A 15,265-nucleotide genomic window follows, 5' to 3' on the forward strand; every position below is an offset into this window, starting at 1 on the left:
CTTTGCCGGCTCGATTGGTTGGTCATTGGCTTGGCTTAACTTGGCTTGTTGGCTCTCTCGCAACTTGTTTGCATTGACCAGGCCTCAGCTCGTTCCTCTCCTGCATTTATCGGCGTGAAAACGGCCTTTGCATCGAAGTCTTCTTCGGACCAAACCAAGTCGTTTTTAATTACATACCACAGCCATAGCAGGTGCGGAATGGGGCGCGGTTCTTGCCCCATCTTGACTCGTTTAGTGGTTACATGAAAATAGCAGCCTGTCTGTAATCAGATGATCACTTGCCCTTTACCAGGCTCAGGTTCAAGCCAATAAACTAAAGCCAACTATACCATAAGTCGTTGCTAATCTCCGACTGGGTTGTATACATTTATTTACGGATTACGACTGCAATATATGTGTATAAAACAACATTCCTTAATTGTATATTTATTATTCATTAATTTTGAAATAAGCAGAATATTTATTTAAGCAAATAAAGAAGCTTGATGTGGTGTAAAATTCACTGCAAAATATTCAATGAAAAACGAAATATTAAAAATTGGAGTTCCAAGAAAAATATAATATAAATTATCAATCATATTCAGTATACGCCCAATATGACAGGCTTCTTAAATTACAATAAACCTTGTACTCCAAGACGTTCTAATGACCAATTTAAGTATTTAGTTCCCTTCTAGTCTTCAAATATAAACTATAATAATAAAATTTGTGTATAAGACTCAATATTATATTTAACGTGCAATCCATGAAGATATTTTCTAGCAAATTTATTAATACTTAATACAAAAATCGCTACTTTAAAACTATGCTCGTTTTAATACGTATCAATTGCTTTATTTTTATGTCAACATCTTAATATGTGGATGAAAATATGTAAAACATAAACTTTAAATCTAAATAGATAATTTATATCAAACTCATGAATACTTGCCTTCATCATTCATCAACAATAACTAGCCAATTTAAAAATAAAATTCCACCTTTTAATTTTTAAAATATTAATTTTTTATTCTTGTCCAAAATATGTATTTTTGAATAATTAATCGGTGTTAAAATGTTTTGAATTGCATTGTAACTACTAAGTTGTGACCAAAAAAATTTTGAATCCATGTTGTAAAGTATTTGTTGTGACACGTCAAGAGGCAAGATACATATATACAGATTGTATGTATGCAGAAAATATATATGCTTTGGAACAATTCCTCATCAATGATTATTTCTTCTTTTTGCCCTTGCCTTTGCCCTTTCCCTTGCCCCCCCTTTTTGCCTTTGCCTTTGCCTTTGCCCTTGCCTTTGGCGGCATCGAGCAGAGCTTCGGTCACATAAGTCTCGGTGGTCACCTTACTCATGGGGAGCGTCACCGGTTGCTTGGGTGTGCGCAGCTCGATCTCGATGGTGTTCTTCTTGTGCTGGGACTTTGACTTGCTGCCCAGCTTGACGAGGAACACATCGCTGTCCGTTTCGTCGCACGTTTTGTAACAGACCTGCGAATGCATAAATGGCAAATGTGGTAGAAAGCGAAAATACGAATACGAATCGCATACGAATACGAATTGTGGTTGCCACACATTTGTTGCCGCAATTGGTGCATGTGTGTGGTTATGCAACACAAGGCAAGACAACAGAGACTTGCAGCAACCACAAATGCACCGCAGCACACATTGTCTGTGGGCCAAGTCATGGACCGTTTAACTACAATTCCGCATTCCTAAACGTGCCACAAAACTGTGGCACATTTGGCAATTGCAGCCAGACAGTTGTGAATAATTGCATTTGGACTCACCTCGATGCCCTTCTTTCGCGTATCCAAGTTGACACCCTTCATCGTGTCCTTAATATCCTTCGCCTCCACCTGCATGCAACAGCTGCGTTGATTCGAAGGTGGCACAGCCGGAATCACCGGAGCACCGCCACCGCATAGACGCCGACGATAGCAATCGACTTTGGCTTCGTTGCGATCACAGACCTGCGATCGATAGCAATCGACCTTGGCATCGGCATTATCGCATGCCTCTTTTATCTTGGAGAAGGGCACATAGTAATCATCCGCATCGCAGGCATCGTTGCCCGAATACTTGATATTGGCACGAATCTTGGGTATCTTGGGATGATTCACAATGCTGCCGCAGGTGCGTCGCTGGATGTGTTTGCGGGCAAAGTCGCTGCGCTGCAGCAGATCGTTGAGGCAATTCTGGGAGGGACAATCATCGATGCTGTTCTTGTAGACGGGATCATCGTCGGGGCCCAAGTTTGGATTCTGTGAACCATCGTTGACGCTCTCCACCTTGTGGGTGTTCTTCAAGACTCGTATGGTCAGACCGCTGCCATTGAGGCAGGCCTCGAACTCATCGTAGGCTTCTGGACCCGGATCGGGACGTGTTGGCTGAATGAAACATGGCTGGATCTCTGGACTGCAATCGCATTCGCATTGGCACTGACAACACTCGTCGCATTCGTCCACTGAATGAGCGAATAAGATACTGAATGAATCGTAGATTCTTATGCTACTCACTTGTTGGCATCATGGGCTTTAACATTTGATCTGTGATATTGATGGCACATGGATCCTTCTTGCCTTTCTTGCCCTTCTTTCCCTTCTTCTTCTTAGCCATATTTGTTTGATTGAATGTGCGTGTGTGTTATAAAGTGGTCGTCTAAGAGCTCAAATATAATTTTGATATGGATTGAGAATTAGTCAATTTGGATATTGCACTTGGCCAGTAAATGGCGCAATTTCCGTGTATCTCGTTTTGCTTGCTGCGAAAACAGTTCAGAGTTAATGAATGAAAAGAACTTGTTTGGTAACAACTAATAGCTGTGTTAATGGATAGCTATGCTCTTGTTCAGCAATTGTTTGGTTTACCAAAAGCAACTAAGAACAATTTAAATTAGTGTAAGAATTTAAATGTGTTGCGTGTAAATGTATAAACGAGAATAATGAGAATAAAATAACTTTTACCCTAGTAAATTTTGTTCTGACTGTTGAAGCGTTGAAATAACTAAAATTTTGATTTTTATTCGTATTGATATACAAGCAAGGACTGCTTTGCTTCCAACTTTTCAACAAAAACACATTCAAAATGGCGCCCAAGCGAATGGCTTGCGTTGATGCGCCCCTTTTCGATAGCTGTTATCGATTATCGAAGAGAGTGCAAGTGAATCGATAAGTAGTGTGACCCTGCGATCCTTGCTTGAATTGTAACTGGCAAACATTCACAGCGAAATAAAAGATGAGAATTTCTGTTTTTTAAAAACAGTTTTTAATTGATATTTTGGTTAAGGAACAACATTTTCAAGTTGCGTTCCTGTTGTTAATACATTATTTTTTACATTTTTTTCACATTTTTACATTTTATTTACTTTAGCCAACAACACAGTCTGGAGTGACTCACATCGTTATAGTTTCCTCTTCCACTTTCGGAGGACAGTGCTTCTTGGCATGTTTTTTGCTTTTCTTTTGCTTCGCTTTAGGGCACTCTGTGTTAGAGAACAACTAATTAATATGACTAACGTAGGTATTTTTAATTCTACGTACTGCGACCGCACTCATCCACACAAATGTTACATGGACACTGCTTATCACGATTGCAGGCAAATGATCTATGACACTTTCGTGGCTCTTCTGCCTCAGAGGACGGACAGATCTGTGGCTGCTTGGAACTTGCCATTGCTTCAGTTTTTCCATCTTCGCGTCTGAAATAGACAGATGTGATGGTTGGCCCATGACAGGCCAGGCGAATGATCAGCACAATGTTGCCCGTTTGCCGACTGCAGAGATTGAATATGGGAACCAATTGTTTGATAACCGACGAGACGGGACACAATTGTTCGCGACGCTCGTAACTGGAGTCAAAGCAATCGCATCTGTCCATCACATTGCTGGCTGGATCTTTCATTCTGGGCAAATCTGCCAGCTGATCCATCCAGCGTTGTAACCAACCATCATTCTGAGCTTCGAATGCTTTATCAACGCGTTTGAAAAGCGTATGTATGGAAATCTCTGATAAACCAAGCAAGAATTTGCAACAATTTGATCGTCGCTTGTAGACATGAATATGCAATCGATCCTCTTCCGTGACCGGCGATGTCAGAGGGAAAAGGCAGCGTTTGCCAGTCTTGGGACGACAGGGATCGACACAGTTGCCAGAATCACGATCACAAACAATCACATAGACGCAATTGCGGAAGCTGATTTCCACACAAATCGGATATTCGTCCGGGGCACAATAGTTTTGGAGAGTGATCACAAGATCATCAATCACAAATTCAAACATATAAATCAAGTGTGGAACAACAGCCATTATGATCAACGCAGCTCAACTTTTAAACGGGGCCAAAATATTTTTCAAATTTTGAAAAATTAAACTAAAATTTATCTGTATTTTTTTGAGTGGACAATCTGAATATGAGAGTATATTTTCAAAAAGTTGAGCTATAAAGTCGAGTCGCCTCCTGAGACTATAGAAATTATTTCAATAAATTCATCATACGCAACGTTGACACAACATTGAAGTAAACTGAATAGAATTAAGGTTCACACATTTAAAATTTTATTATTATTATTATGCTATTTTTGTGAAAAGTGAGAAGCGTGTCGAATTAATACAGTTTAAAGTTGCTAGCTAAAAAGAATTGACAAATGCAGTTTAGTTGGCCAATTTGTGGAGTTAGTTTTTTTATTGAAATCGCAATCCTCCTGAAGGACAATATTCACAACTTCGATCGGATTCCTCCCCTCTACAAAGTATGGTTCCCTTGCCCAATTATTTTGATCCTCTTCAATCGTGGCGGAATCTGAACATGTTGCTCAATCAAAACACAGACTGCAGACGTTTAAGCATTGGCTTTCTTTTCCTTTTTTCGGAGTTTTTATTTAGCCAACGACAACACTCTTCACACTCGTCACACAATCGTCGATCACTAGGAGAAGTTCAGAAAAAAAAATATAATAAAAGATAAATTCCTGAATGGTTATAACTACCTTTTAATCACTTCAATAAAGATTGGCCGATTTTGAGCATAGTTTATATGGATGTGATTCTTTCCCTTTAGGACACTCGGATATGCGTTATCAGTTCGTGTTGATGGCTTCTCATACTAATCCACTTGAATGTTGTATTTGACCAGCAAATGTCTCAGTTTTCGCATTGCTCGATTGCGTGCTGCAAGTGAATGATATAGAGAGATTCATCAGAGAATTAACATTCGACTACGCTCACCTAGATCACAACAGCTGGCGTATTCGGGACAACAATGGGCACAGGGATCTGCCGGAGCGCAACCGCACGCATTGCCTGGGCTTAGATCAGTTGATTCGCAGAAGACGCCGCCGCCGCCAGCCTGACGTTTATCCTTGCCAGCCTTCTCTTTCTTCTTCTTCTCCTTCTCCTGCTGCTTCTTCTCGACGCGCGCTTCCTCCGCCTCCTTGGCCTTCTGGACTTGCACCCAGCGTGGATGGGCAGGAACGCCGCCACAAGGACCGCAGGGCTGCAGACGCTGCTCGATGACCGATTTGCAGCGCTTCGTGGGCACCGTGGGGCACTCTGAATAAGGAGGAATAAATACGAAACTAATTGAGCAATCTCTCAGTTGTCTTACCTCGATCGAATTCATCCTCGCAATAGTCGCAGGGACACAATTTGTCCAGATTGCAGGCAAAGTAGCGCAAACACTTCTTGGGGCTCTCATCCTCCTTGGCACAAGGATCGGGCATTGTACACACCGGCGGCGGACACGGCGGACACTTGCTACCACACTTCTTGCCCGTGTCCATGGGACCGCCTGTGGCGCTGGCACAGCACGGATCTTCGGGACAAGGTGGCTTCATCTTGCCACACGACGGACAAGGCTGTGGTGGACATGATGGGGGCGGACAGCATGGATCCGGGCACTTGGGATTGCGAGAGCAAACCGACTGACCGAGCGCAAATGTCGAGACAATTGCTGGGCCATTGCAGAGCAGACGCATGACCAGGACCATGTTGCCAGTCTGTTGCTTGCAGAGATTGAAGAGTGGCAACAGACGCTTCGTTGTCTCGGCGGTGGGACAAAGTTGCTCGCGTCGCTCGAAGCCGGGATCATAGCAGGCACAATTGTCCAACGAGACCTTGTTTTGGCCCTTCATTTTGGGCAGCTTATCGAGCTGATCCTGCCAGATTTTCTCCCAATTGGGATTCTCGATGTCAAACGATTCCCTGACACGATCAAAGATCGGCTTCATCGGCAACTCGGTTAAGCCAATCAGGAACTTGCAGCGCATCGTGCGCTTCTTGTAGACATGGATCAGCAGGCGATCCTTGTCGGTGACCGGTGAATCCAGCGCAAAGATGCAGCACTTGCAGCACTTCGGTTGCTTGGGATTCACACAGCTGCCGTATTCGCGATCACAGATGCTGACGAAAACGCTGGAGCGGAAGGTGAACTCCACACAGGTGGGATACTCCTCGGGGGCGCATAGATTCTGTCGCGTGATCAGCAGATCATCGATCACGAAATCCAACATGAAGATCAAGCCTCGGTCCATGGCGACTGAATTGTTTTTGGCGAACGACTTTTCGGGTGCGATGTGAATGAATGGAGAATAAAATCTAAATTTTGTAACTAAAAATTTCAAGTTGTAATTTTGGCCGAGGAAAGAAACTGAAATGTGATGTCTCATATGCTTATTTCAACCTTTTAAAATGCCAATGCCTACTTAAAAATTTGTTCTCGGATATCATTGACTAAAAAATAAAGTTACGTTGATTAATGATAAAGAGTGTGGTAAGAAATAATACATTTGATATCATACCAACTGATAAAAAAATTAAGTCTGCTACAGTCGGGTGTGCTCGTCTGTGAGATACCCTCTATTTGTTGTGAATAAAAGCAAAACAGTGCGGTATTAATTTTAAAACATACCATATTAATATACCGCAAAAATACTGAAAAAATACCGAATGCAACATAATACCGAATACAACTACATTTGGTATATTGCCATAATACTACATTCCAAATATACCAACTTAACTAAGATCCGTAGTAATTAGGAATTTTTAAAATTTTTGTCTGATCGCAACCAAATTTTCAGGAATCATCAAAACTACAGTTATTATTGTATGCACCAAAAATCGAGGGTATAATAAATTAACTGATAATAAATAAATAAACAACTAACGGTTAAAGGTTCATATTTTTCGGCGAAAAACATTTTTTAATTGTGTAGAATAAATTAACAACAAATAATTTTAAATTATTTCAACAAAGAATCCCTGCTGTGCATATTGTTTAACTTATTTTAAGGCAAATACGCGCACAATCTTCGTTTTTTTTTTCGTTTTGTAGATCAACCACTCCATACTTATGCTATTCACATAAACACGAATATTCACTTTCGTTGTATATTAAAATTGTTTATATTGTCAAGTTCTAATTTGCATAAGCAAAGGTCAAATGCCTTAGAATCTATTACTCATGAAAGCTACTGCGAATATGGTATGTTAAATAAAAATAAGTTTAATTTGTTCCTGTTAAGTTTATGCTATAAATACTGATTCATGTTTAAGAATAATGAATAAAACATTCCGTAGCTTTAATTTTCTAGCAATGCGTAAAATCCATTATTTTTTATTTAACTTTGGAAATTGTTCTACAAAATGATTCTTTGAGCTACCTTCAATTGTAATTTGTAAGTGGCGTTGCATTGAGACTGCGAAGATCTTCTTCGTCAGCCCAGCAAGAAGCTCGCGTAAGTTGTTTGTACTTATGCATATTACATATAAGACATACAATATTAGTTTGTCAGCTGCATATTAGCTAAAATTAGTGGGGATTGTGTTCGGTTCGGGGCGGGTAAAACGGGGGGAAGGAAGTACAAATAAATGTGTTGAACACAATAAACGTAATCGGGAGAAATAAGCATTTTATACAGGAATTTCGTTGAATATACAGTACATTATGTGTTGGTTTTTAGTTGTTCGTTTTCACTCTCTCTCTTTCTAGCAATTTATTAACCGTGTGTAATCGATCCTAAACGATATTAACGTCAGGCGGGCTGAAACGATATGGGCGGAAAAAGCCGGGGCCATTGCACAAACTCGATGCCATAGTGCAATATTCCCGTGGCGCTGACCGCAATCATAGCTCCCCAGAAGAGCATAAACAACAAGTTCTCCGTATTAAATTCGGCCGGATATGTCATGGTGATAATGAACATGGCGACGGCAATCAGAAGCACGGCGGGGAAGGCAAAGTAACGCCAGCCACGTTGCGCGACGAGTGGCGATGGCAGCAGACTGCCCTCGTTCTCGTTGATCACATAGTTGCCCAAGAACAGATCAATGCCATCCTGACGCACGCCATCCGCAAAGTTGTTCAGATAGTAGCGAATCATCGAATTCTTGCCATCGTTCAGAGCACCCGTCTTGGTGCGTTTACCAGTGCGTGTGTAATCCGTTTTAAGTGCTCCAGTGCCGGAATATTGCAGCGAGACTAGATCCGCATTGTCCGCCCAGACGCCCTTGAATATCGACTCAAACACGCTGGACGCCTGCTCCACACGTTGACCCACATGGAGTACGCCCAGCTTTTGCAGCACAGCGGTTAACGAGCGACGAGCGAGCATGCTCTGCACCACATTGGTGCGATCGAGGCAATCGATGCAGTTCGTGCGGAAGACTCCCGTCTGCGTGGACACCAGATTGCCATTGTCGAAGGCGTGATAGAAACCAAAGTCCTCCTGCTCATGGGCCAGTCTATCGATCAGTATGTTGAGGCGATCCCAGCGCATCTTGCGGCACTCGTAATGGAAGTCGAAGGCCTCGTAACGCACCGACGGATTGCCCAATTCACGCACCAGGCGCGCATAGGTCGACTCCAGTTCTCCCTCAGCACCCTTTTGATCCACCAAATTGATAGCCACCTGCTGGCCATAGATCTGCAGCTGGGCGTTGAAGTGCGCCGTACATGCAGCCAGATGATCCTTGCCGGGCACCAGACGCGGTCTGGGCTTGTAGCGCAGATTGGGTAGCTGCAGCCAGTGGAACGGCATGCTACCGCGGGTCTGCACGAAGCTGGTGTGCTGACCATTGAATTCCACAAGTTGCTCCGTCTCCACAAAGTTGGCCACATGTCCCAAATCGTTGGCGCCGCGACAGAAGAGTCGGGTGCCCGCTCGCTCCACCGACCGTCGTGTTATGATGCTCCAGAAGAAGGTCTGACCATTGATCTGCACCTGGTTGATGGACACGAAGCCTAGCACCAACGGCAGCTGGAAGCGTTCCATCTTATCGCAACGGAACTGCTGCAACACATGGTTGTTCCACACGAAGCGCTTATCGGCACGCTGCAACAGACCTTGATCTCGTGTCTTGGCGCTGAAGTCGTGCTGTCGCTGCAGCGATTGCGTTAAATCGTAGCGATAGGAGAAGTAATAGAATTTGGTGTCCAGTGTCTTGCGCAACATGCTCAAGTATGCCTCGTTCTCGGAGCGTTGAATGGCATTGGGAATGTAGGGTATAATATCATAGCCAGCGAGACGCCAAACGATGGAATTGTTGATGACGCCCACGAAGATGCGATGGGTGGCCACCAGCAGATAGTCACAGCTCAGCAGATGAATGGTGCCCAGTATACCGCAGATTCGCCGTGTTGGCCGCAGATTTGTGAGCTGTGTGCTCTTGGCCTGCACTCGCGTCACCTTGTCCAATCGGCCAATAATCAATAGTTCATTCTGCCCATTGGGTTCGACAATGAAATTCTCCTGCGTTATATACAGATTCATGTCATCGTACACATCGTTTTCCGCATCCATCTTGGCGGTCGAGCTTGTACCACCTGAAAGGCAGTGAAATCAAATTAATTTGTAACAGTTGTTGGGGTGGTTTTATCGTCGTTTTTTCGAGTACTTACTTTTTATCAATAGTTCCCACTGATGACGGCGCTCACACGCAACACACACACGCACACACACGAACGCACAGACACTTAGCAGAAGCACCGGTGCTAAGTGCAATTTTTCTTTCCTATGTTGTTTTTACAGCGCTCGCGCTCACCTTGTGTGCGTTGTCGTGGCCGCCAGTTCAATTAGGTTTAGAATTTTGTTGGCGCTGTTAAAACTCATGCAACACAAGCAACATAGCAAGTTTTAATAAATTAAAAGATCCGAAAAACACACAAACGAGGTGACGAAGGCACACACAACAGCGTGACCGCAGCGTAATTTTCAAAAATATACTAATTTATAACACCAAATATACAATGAGAGCAGGCAGGGAACATGGTCGGATGGTATTTTTGATTTGTGCATCTTTCTGTATTTAAAAAATAAAATAGAGGAAGACTAAGACATTTATTTTAATTTATAATTTATGTATTTGTTATATAAAATGTTTTCATCACTTTTTCTACGTGTTAGACGCATTTGAGTACTACCGCCATCTATTGCACTTTCGTGGTAGCTACTGATAAAACAGTGTGTACATTTCAGCAGCGAAATAGCGTTTTCAGTGTGTACACATGGTTAGTAGCGTAAGAACATTTTTCGCGTCATTTCAAAATCGAACGGACGACGCAACACCGCAGCAGCTTGTGATATATACAAATTCATTAAGGAATTTGACTAATTATATGAAAACTATACATATAGTAGAGTCCGCACAATATAAACGCTCAAGAGTACAACTCGTGATACATTGCAAGCGCAATTAAAGTGAAGTACGCACGCACACAATCAAGTGAATAGCAGAAGCACAGTTATTTAAAGTTGGCGTCTTTTCGGGACATGGACATAACATCGGGTGCGAATGGGTCGCGTCAGCAGCAGCAGCCAGCGCGCAAATCGAATCAAAACATTCAGGTTTATGTGCGCGTCAGGTGAGTCGAGTGATAATAGTTTACCTTTAACTATAAGCTAATATGCTGTCCATACAACAGACCATTGAACTCACGTGAACGTTGTATACGTTCGGCGGAAGTTGTCGATGTGCAACCGCCCAAGGAGATTGTGACACGGCACACTGTGGACTCGAAACTCACGAAGAAGTTCACTTTCGATCGTACCTTTGGTCCAGATTCACGACAGTGTGATGTGTACAGCACTGTGGTGGCGCCTCTTATTGAGGAAGTGCTCGCGGGATACAATTGCACGGTGTTCGCCTATGGACAGACGGGCACTGGTAAAACCCACACCATGGTGGGCAATGAGTGTGCCGAGTTGAAGTCCTCCTGGGAAGATGTGAGTAGTACAGTTGTGCAGGCATTAGAATTGAATTTGCGAGCAGCAAAACCAGTTTTATGACTGCGTCGCTGGCCTCGTTGAATTCTAAGAACTCTGCTGTTATAATCCCTAATTAATTGCTGTTTTTTAGGACTCGGACATTGGCATTATACCGCGCGCTTTGAGCCATCTATTCGATGAGCTACGCATGATGGAATTGGAGTATACGATGCGTATCTCTTACTTGGAACTGTACAACGAGGAACTGTGCGATCTGCTCTCCACCGATGACAATGTCAAGATTCGCATCTTTGACGACAGCTCGAAAAAGGGTTCGGTGATCATACAGGGACTCGAGGAGATACCCGTACATAGCAAGGACGATGTTTACAAGCTGCTAGAGAAGGGCAAAGAGCGTCGTAAAACGGCCACCACATTGATGAATGCGCAATCCTCGCGCTCACACACCGTTTTCTCTATTGTGGTGCACATACGCGAGAATGGAATCGATGGCGAGGAGATGCTCAAGATTGGCAAACTGAATCTGGTCGATTTGGCCGGCAGTGAGAATGTCTCGAAGGCGGGCAACGAAAAAGGAATTCGTGTGAGGGAAACTGTTAATATCAATCAGAGTTTGTTGACTTTGGGTCGTGTGATCACTGCTCTAGTGGATCGTGCTCCTCATGTGCCGTATCGCGAGTCCAAACTAACGCGCCTGCTGCAGGAATCTCTCGGTGGACGCACTAAGACATCGATTATTGCCACCATCTCGCCGGGACACAAGGACATTGAGGAGACTCTGAGTACGCTGGAGTATGCGCATCGTGCCAAGAATATACAAAATAAACCCGAAGTCAATCAGAAGCTCACCAAGAAGACGGTACTCAAGGAGTACACCGATGAGATTGATAAACTGAAGCGTGATCTGATGGCAGCTCGCGACAAGAATGGCATCTATCTGGCCGAGGATACCTACGGCGAAATGATGCTCAAAATGGACTCTCAGACGCGTGAGCTCAATGAGAAGATGCTGCTGCTCAAGGCACTGAAGGATGAGCTGCAGAACAAAGAGAAGATCTTCAACGAGGTCAGCATGAGTCTGGTGAAGAAGACACAGAAGCTCAGTCGAACCGAGCAGCATCTGAGTGAAACGAAAGGATCTCTACTGCTCACCAAGAAGGTGCTCAGCAAGACAAAGCGTCGCTACAAAGAGAAGAAACAGCTGGTGGAGTCGCATGTCAAGACCGAGGAGCAGCTGACCACACAGGCGAATCAAATACTCGCTGCAGCCGATTTGGCTACCGACGATACACAGCAGCTGCATGGCACAATTGAGCGACGTCGTCAGGTGGATGATATGATACGCAACACATGCGCACAGTTTGCGGAACGCATGAGGGAAAACCTGGGCATGCTCGATGGCAGCTTAATCCAGTATCAGGAGCAGCATGCGGGCTCAACACAGCAGCTGACCGAGGAGTTGGGTAAGTTAATTACTTCCAAATAGAACTATTTTGGGTCTCATGAATAAATTATTTTGTCTCCTTTTTCCATGGCATAGTTTAGAAAATGAAGTTTCAAGCAATTACAATTGTAATAGATGTTGGTTATTATATTGTAGATTGCAAAGAAATATTTTTGTATGGGCTACTTACTGACTGAACGTTTGGTTTACTATATAAATTTTCCAAATATATCCTTTGGTATATTTTTAGTACTCGTACGGTACACTAATATAGTATATTTTAAAATTAATACCCCACTGCTTTGCTTTTATTCAGAATGGATACAATGAGCACACTCGACTGTACCTTCTTTTTTTTAATTGCTTCTTATTTTTGTTTAGTCTGATTGCATGTTCTGTGCTTACCAAAATATACTTCCAAAAGTTAAATTCTATTTTCATTCGATTTTTTTTTTTAATTTTATGGGATTTTGTAAACATTTGCAACAACTGTGAAATGACCTCGAAATTTTCAATTTCTCCACATTTGTAATATCTTTATTATTTTTATAATTTTGTAATACTAATTTAAATCAAATCACAATAAGTGGATAATACTTAATTTATTGATTTGGAGTTTAGAATGTTAATTTAAAATCCCAATTTATCACTTATATTTTGATTGTAAAGATATTTATTAGTTTAATTTTAAATTTGTTTACAGTACGACTGAATTAAATAATGAATTCCTACAAAATTCTTTCTCCCTACAGCCAACTGCACCAGCGTTCATCAGCGCCTGGTGGCGAATGCTACAAAGAGCATCAACAACTTGCGCGACATTTGCTGCGAATCCTTGGCCGCACATGGCCAGCTGCAGGCGAAGTTTGTCAGCGCTGTGGCCAGCAATGGCGATGCCCAAAGCCAGGCGTTGTTGACCCAACTGTTGGAGCACATGGAGCATCGACGCACACAGCTGAGCCAAGACATGCTGGCGAATCTGCAGGAATTGGAGGCGAACAATATGCGACACAGAGAAGCACTCGACAATATGCGGGATGGCTTTGCGCCCATCATTGAACGGAATACAAAGGCGGTGCAACAGCATGTGGAGCAAGTGCAGCTGCAGCTCAATCAGCTGACCACATTAAGTGCACCCGATGCAGCGCAACTGCAGCAGCTGCAAGAGGAGCTGGCATACGAGGAGCAGCTGGCACAGCAGGAGCAGGCGTTGTTCCAACAACTCGAGCAGCTGCAACAGCAGCGTGCCAAGAACACGGGCAGCATGAGCACACGCGTTGGCCAGCTAAAGCGCAGCCATGTGGCGATCAATGAGCAGGCTCAGCTTACCGGCAACAGCGTGCTTGCTTATGGCACACAAAGCACAGTTGCCGCTCAAGCGGCACGCGATGAGCTCTGCAGTCAATTGCAAGCAGCTACACTGATTGTGGATCATGGCGTGTCGAAGTGTTCCACGCTTCACGTGCAGTTGGATAATCTGTGCAAGGCAAGCGATAAGCAGGCCGAGTCCAGCATGCAAATGGTACGTGCCCAGCAGCAGCAGCTGCGTCAGTTGTGCGGCGACAACGAGGAGCAAGCGAAGCAACTGCGTGATGAACAGCAAAAGCAACTGAAACTGGCCACCGAACAGATACATCAGATCATGACCACCGATGTGGAGTTGGGCATTGGCCATGCCGCCATCACCGGCGAGCTCATCGAAGAGCTGGCCAAACAAATGACCCAGCATGCTAATGTGCAGCGTCAACAGCTGGAGACTTGCCACGAGAGTGTCTCACACTTCCATCAGAGCGAACTGAAAACGTATGCGCCAACTGGTGCGACGCCCTCGAAGCGTGACTTTGTCTATCCACGCACGTTGGTGGCCACATCACCGCATCAGGACATTGTGCGACGCTATCGACAGGAGCAGGACTGGTCTGATCTGGATACAACAGCCACCATTGATGAGGTGAGTTGTGAAGTCGAATATTTTAATTAAACTTGACTAATCTTAATTTACTTTTCCAGTGCAGCGAGCCAGAGGAATCACTGCAGTCGGTTCAAGAACTGTCTGAAACGGAGACCATCATGAACTCCACGCCCATTGATCCCGTGGACAATGCTGGCATTATCAATAAACGCAGCTCGGGCAACGGCCGCAGCTCCAACACTCTGAAACCATTTGCGAATGGACAAAGGAACAGCTCCTTGTCACGCTCCCTCACGCCCAGCAAGTATTCGCCGCGCAATTCGCCACGCAACTCGCCAATTGGTTCACCTGCCTTTAATAGGGTAAGTCAATCATTGAGATGTTAACCAGACGAACAATTATTAACATATCTGTTATCTTTCTTTCACTTGCAGCACAACAAAGAGAACGTGGCCTGAGATGGCAGTAATAAACATTTAAACATTTAAGGCGTTAATTGGAACACTTCTTGTCTATATAATTTGCACGGTTCCTTTCTATTTTTATTCATTATTCATAATTTATCATTTCACTTGAGATTTCAATTTCATTATCGATTCTTTCTTATTACAATTTACACATGAAGTAAACAAAACATTTCTGCACCAAGTACAGTGAAAAGTGATGACTTGCAGCTCTCTTGTTGAATTAA

The 15,265-nt window shown here is 43.6% G+C and overlaps 5 protein-coding genes across 5 annotated transcripts; 1 reads left to right on the forward strand and 4 right to left on the reverse strand.

Moving 5' to 3' along the window:
* Positions 1-981: 981 nt before the first annotated feature.
* Positions 982-3,048, reverse strand: LOC132789837 (uncharacterized). Its single transcript, XM_060798129.1, is given in 5 exon segments — positions 982-1,241; positions 1,243-1,484; positions 1,784-2,460; positions 2,513-2,757; positions 2,960-3,048. Coding segments are annotated over 4 exon segments (1,047 nt in total). The 5' UTR covers positions 2,613-2,757; positions 2,960-3,048; the 3' UTR covers positions 982-1,213.
* A 189-nt stretch (positions 3,049-3,237) lies between these two features.
* LOC132789839 (uncharacterized) lies at positions 3,238-4,409 on the reverse strand. The gene is made up of 2 exons (XM_060798130.1): positions 3,536-4,409; positions 3,238-3,477 (listed from the first exon to the last, which is right to left on the reverse strand). The coding sequence occupies exons 1-2, from the start codon at positions 4,299-4,301 to the stop codon at positions 3,389-3,391; spliced, it is 855 nt and encodes a 284-aa protein (XP_060654113.1). The 5' UTR covers positions 4,302-4,409; the 3' UTR covers positions 3,238-3,388.
* Positions 4,410-4,645: 236 nt separating this feature from the next.
* LOC132789836 (uncharacterized) lies at positions 4,646-6,647 on the reverse strand. Its single transcript, XM_060798128.1, has 4 exons — positions 5,599-6,647; positions 5,220-5,543; positions 4,982-5,162; positions 4,646-4,920 (listed from the first exon to the last, which is right to left on the reverse strand). Exons 1-3 carry the CDS (start codon positions 6,521-6,523, stop codon positions 5,098-5,100), a joined length of 1,314 nt encoding a protein of 437 aa, XP_060654111.1. The 5' UTR covers positions 6,524-6,647; the 3' UTR covers positions 4,646-4,920; positions 4,982-5,097.
* A 1,236-nt stretch (positions 6,648-7,883) lies between these two features.
* LOC132794481 (phosphatidylinositol-3-phosphatase SAC1) lies at positions 7,884-10,196 on the reverse strand. The gene is made up of 2 exons (XM_060804950.1): positions 9,892-10,196; positions 7,884-9,816 (listed from the first exon to the last, which is right to left on the reverse strand). The coding sequence occupies exon 2, from the start codon at positions 9,791-9,793 to the stop codon at positions 8,027-8,029; it is 1,767 nt and encodes a 588-aa protein (XP_060660933.1). The 5' UTR covers positions 9,794-9,816; positions 9,892-10,196; the 3' UTR covers positions 7,884-8,026.
* A 281-nt stretch (positions 10,197-10,477) lies between these two features.
* Positions 10,478-15,252, forward strand: LOC132794479 (kinesin-like protein Klp61F). Its single transcript, XM_060804948.1, has 6 exons — positions 10,478-10,854; positions 10,915-11,215; positions 11,349-12,681; positions 13,415-14,613; positions 14,673-14,936; positions 15,009-15,252. The coding sequence occupies exons 1-6, from the start codon at positions 10,763-10,765 to the stop codon at positions 15,030-15,032; spliced, it is 3,213 nt and encodes a 1,070-aa protein (XP_060660931.1). The 5' UTR covers positions 10,478-10,762; the 3' UTR covers positions 15,033-15,252.
* Positions 15,253-15,265: the final 13 nt, after the last annotated feature.

The sequence above is a fragment of the Drosophila nasuta genome, chromosome 3 (genome assembly GCF_023558535.2).
Source record: "Drosophila nasuta strain 15112-1781.00 chromosome 3, ASM2355853v1, whole genome shotgun sequence".
Classification (NCBI taxonomy): Eukaryota; Metazoa; Arthropoda; class Insecta; order Diptera; family Drosophilidae; genus Drosophila; species Drosophila nasuta.